General features: G+C 44.7%; 1 protein-coding gene across 1 annotated transcript; it reads left to right on the top strand.

Moving 5' to 3' along the window:
* Positions 1 to 485: 485 nt before the first annotated feature.
* On the top strand, positions 486 to 1,877 carry LOC148028327 (uncharacterized). The gene is made up of 2 exons (XM_087689035.1): positions 486 to 1,492; positions 1,678 to 1,877. Exon 1 carries the CDS (start codon positions 769 to 771, stop codon positions 1,438 to 1,440), a length of 672 nt encoding a protein of 223 aa, XP_087545161.1. The 5' UTR covers positions 486 to 768; the 3' UTR covers positions 1,441 to 1,492; positions 1,678 to 1,877.
* The last annotated feature ends 493 nt before the right edge of the window (positions 1,878 to 2,370 follow it).

Here is a 2,370-nt window from a genome sequence, read left to right as displayed (position 1 = left end):
GTATATGATGAAACTGAGAGAGAGAGAGAGAGAGAGAGAGAGAGAGAGAGAGAGAGAGACTCTCTCTCTCTCTCTCTCTCTCTCTCTCTCTCTCTCTCTCTCTCTCTCTCTCTCTCTCTCTCTCTCATCGCGTGCGTCAATACTCAAGTCATGCAGGCCAGCTTTTGTGTAAAGTTTTCCTCAAAAGAAAAAAGAAGCTTCTACCTTATGGAAGCTTTTAACCAATGGCGACAAACGCCCCCCCCCCCCCCCCCCCTCTCTCTCTCTCTCTCTCTCTCTCTCGTGGTTGCATTAATGAGACCCCATGAGATCGAGGAGCACTCGATGAGCTTTGCACTTGCTTGCGAAGTGGGGTGGCCATGATCACAATCATCCGCAGCTGCTCTCCCTCCCTTTTTTGTTTTTGCAGCCCATCCTCTGAATACTTCCTGTGTTCTCTTGTCTTTCTTCTTCTCCTCCTCACGACCTCTCTCTTTTTGGGCGCGGCGGGAACTTACGGACACTCGAGTGAAAGTGCAGTACTCTCATCATGATCGTGTCTTTTTTTCAAGTTGCTTTGCTCAGAATCCTCTTTGCTAGTGTGTGTTATATGTATGTGTGAATATATATATATATATATATATATATATAATGGCACAAAAAGAGACGGCAATTACTTATATGGATTGTGCTTCGATCCACTACAAGTATATTTGATCAGGCAGAGCTGAATTAGGAGTAGCTCTCTCACTCTCTAAAGAAGTCGATCCAGCTCCGATCTCATCTGCTATGAAGAAGAGAAAGGTTGACTATGAGCTCATCCAAACCGAAGATCCATCCTTATTGAGTCTGCCGAGGCCTCGGCTGATCATGATCCCTAATCACTCGATTAATCCTCCCCTTAATCCTTCTCTTGATTCAGCCACTGCAGCACAGCTTGATCACTGTCTGAAGGATCAAAGGACGCTCAAAGTAGTCGAAGAATTGGCTCAAAGGGGCTCAGTCATTACAGAGCAAGAAACATCTGAGGCTGAAGAACCGAAACAGATCCAAGAATTAGAAGAAGAGCGCTGCTCTACACCGAAAACGCCAACCGCACATGAGAAATTGAGTGTAACTAATAGAGCTGATGATCATGAGTTAGGTGCTGCAGCCACGGTTAGTTCGGCCATCACTGTTATTAATTTTCGGGTTTCAGCTCCGGCCCTCATCTGCCCTCCCGCCCCCAGAAAGCCCAAGGCGAAGCCAAAACTGATCAGTAAGCAATCGCCGGTGGGATTCTTCATACCTCCAGATCTCGATCTTTTCTTCTCTCCACCATCAGCAGCAGCTGCAGCGCCGGCCATTGCTAAAACTAGCGCAGAGACTTCTTCCTCACCATCGTCGACGTCGTCATCATCGTCATCATCATCTTCTTCTTTATCAGCTATTGATCCACAAAGCAGTACCTGCCCCGATTGATCATTGCGTCAACCCTAACAGCTGCATGTGCGGGCGGCGGCCAGCTGTGCAGGTTCCTGAATCAGCTCCTTCGTACAAATTACTGCCCATAATAATTAGCTACATTATGGACTTGGATCAAGTAGCTCATGACACGCTCCTTGTATAGAATTAAAACTCTGTGACATACAATGTATGCTTAGCTTAGTTGCATATTATTTATATCATGCTCTGACCACTTTGATTTTCCTTCTGTAGGAAACTTTGTACTGATTCACATGGAATCTATGAATCAAACTAAAGCACGCACCATTAAGTTTATCATGTGAGGACTCGATTGAATGCATGATCTGTGAAACAATATACCCCTCTCTTACATGATTCAACCCGCTACCTGTAGAACTGTTGGACACAATTAATTCACCGCGTATATTGCTGCCCTGCCTACATTACCAGTTGCGGCTTACCATTCATGTACTTTGTAATCTCGCCGTTAGGTAATTGACGGTATGTAGGCGTAACAAACTTACATAGTCTCCTGAGCTAAACATTAGATTGTACTTCGTGCATATCGCAGCTGATCGCGAATCATCTGATCGCAAATGTCACAGCATTTGAGTAAGTCGATCGAATTCTTAAATATAATTAGATCAAGGCAACAGTGATTGGGTTTAGAGAAGATAATTAGTTGAGGATAATATTTGGTCAGTTATAGGCAGCGTGCGCTAGGGAGGATCAGGAATCAGTCGATATTGATTCTGCCACACGGTTATGTCTCAAATTTCCGATAATTATCTTGGTTGTTAAATGAATTTGGGTCTCGATCTCCCGTTCGCAACGATAATTAAATGCTGGATTAGCATGATTAGTATGGGATGCGTCTGACGTGAAAGCCGCTTACGATCCTGCCAAGACTTCAGGAATCAGGAGCTTCTTGTCACGAGAGAGAGA

This window comes from Lygodium microphyllum, chromosome 12 (assembly GCF_053477565.2).
Source record: "Lygodium microphyllum isolate KBCC chromosome 12, Lygodium_microphyllum_v1.1.10, whole genome shotgun sequence".
Taxonomy (NCBI): domain Eukaryota; kingdom Viridiplantae; phylum Streptophyta; class Polypodiopsida; order Schizaeales; family Lygodiaceae; genus Lygodium; species Lygodium microphyllum.
The sequence above is the reverse complement of the archived record's forward strand: the minus strand, read 5'-3'. Positions and strand labels throughout refer to the sequence as shown.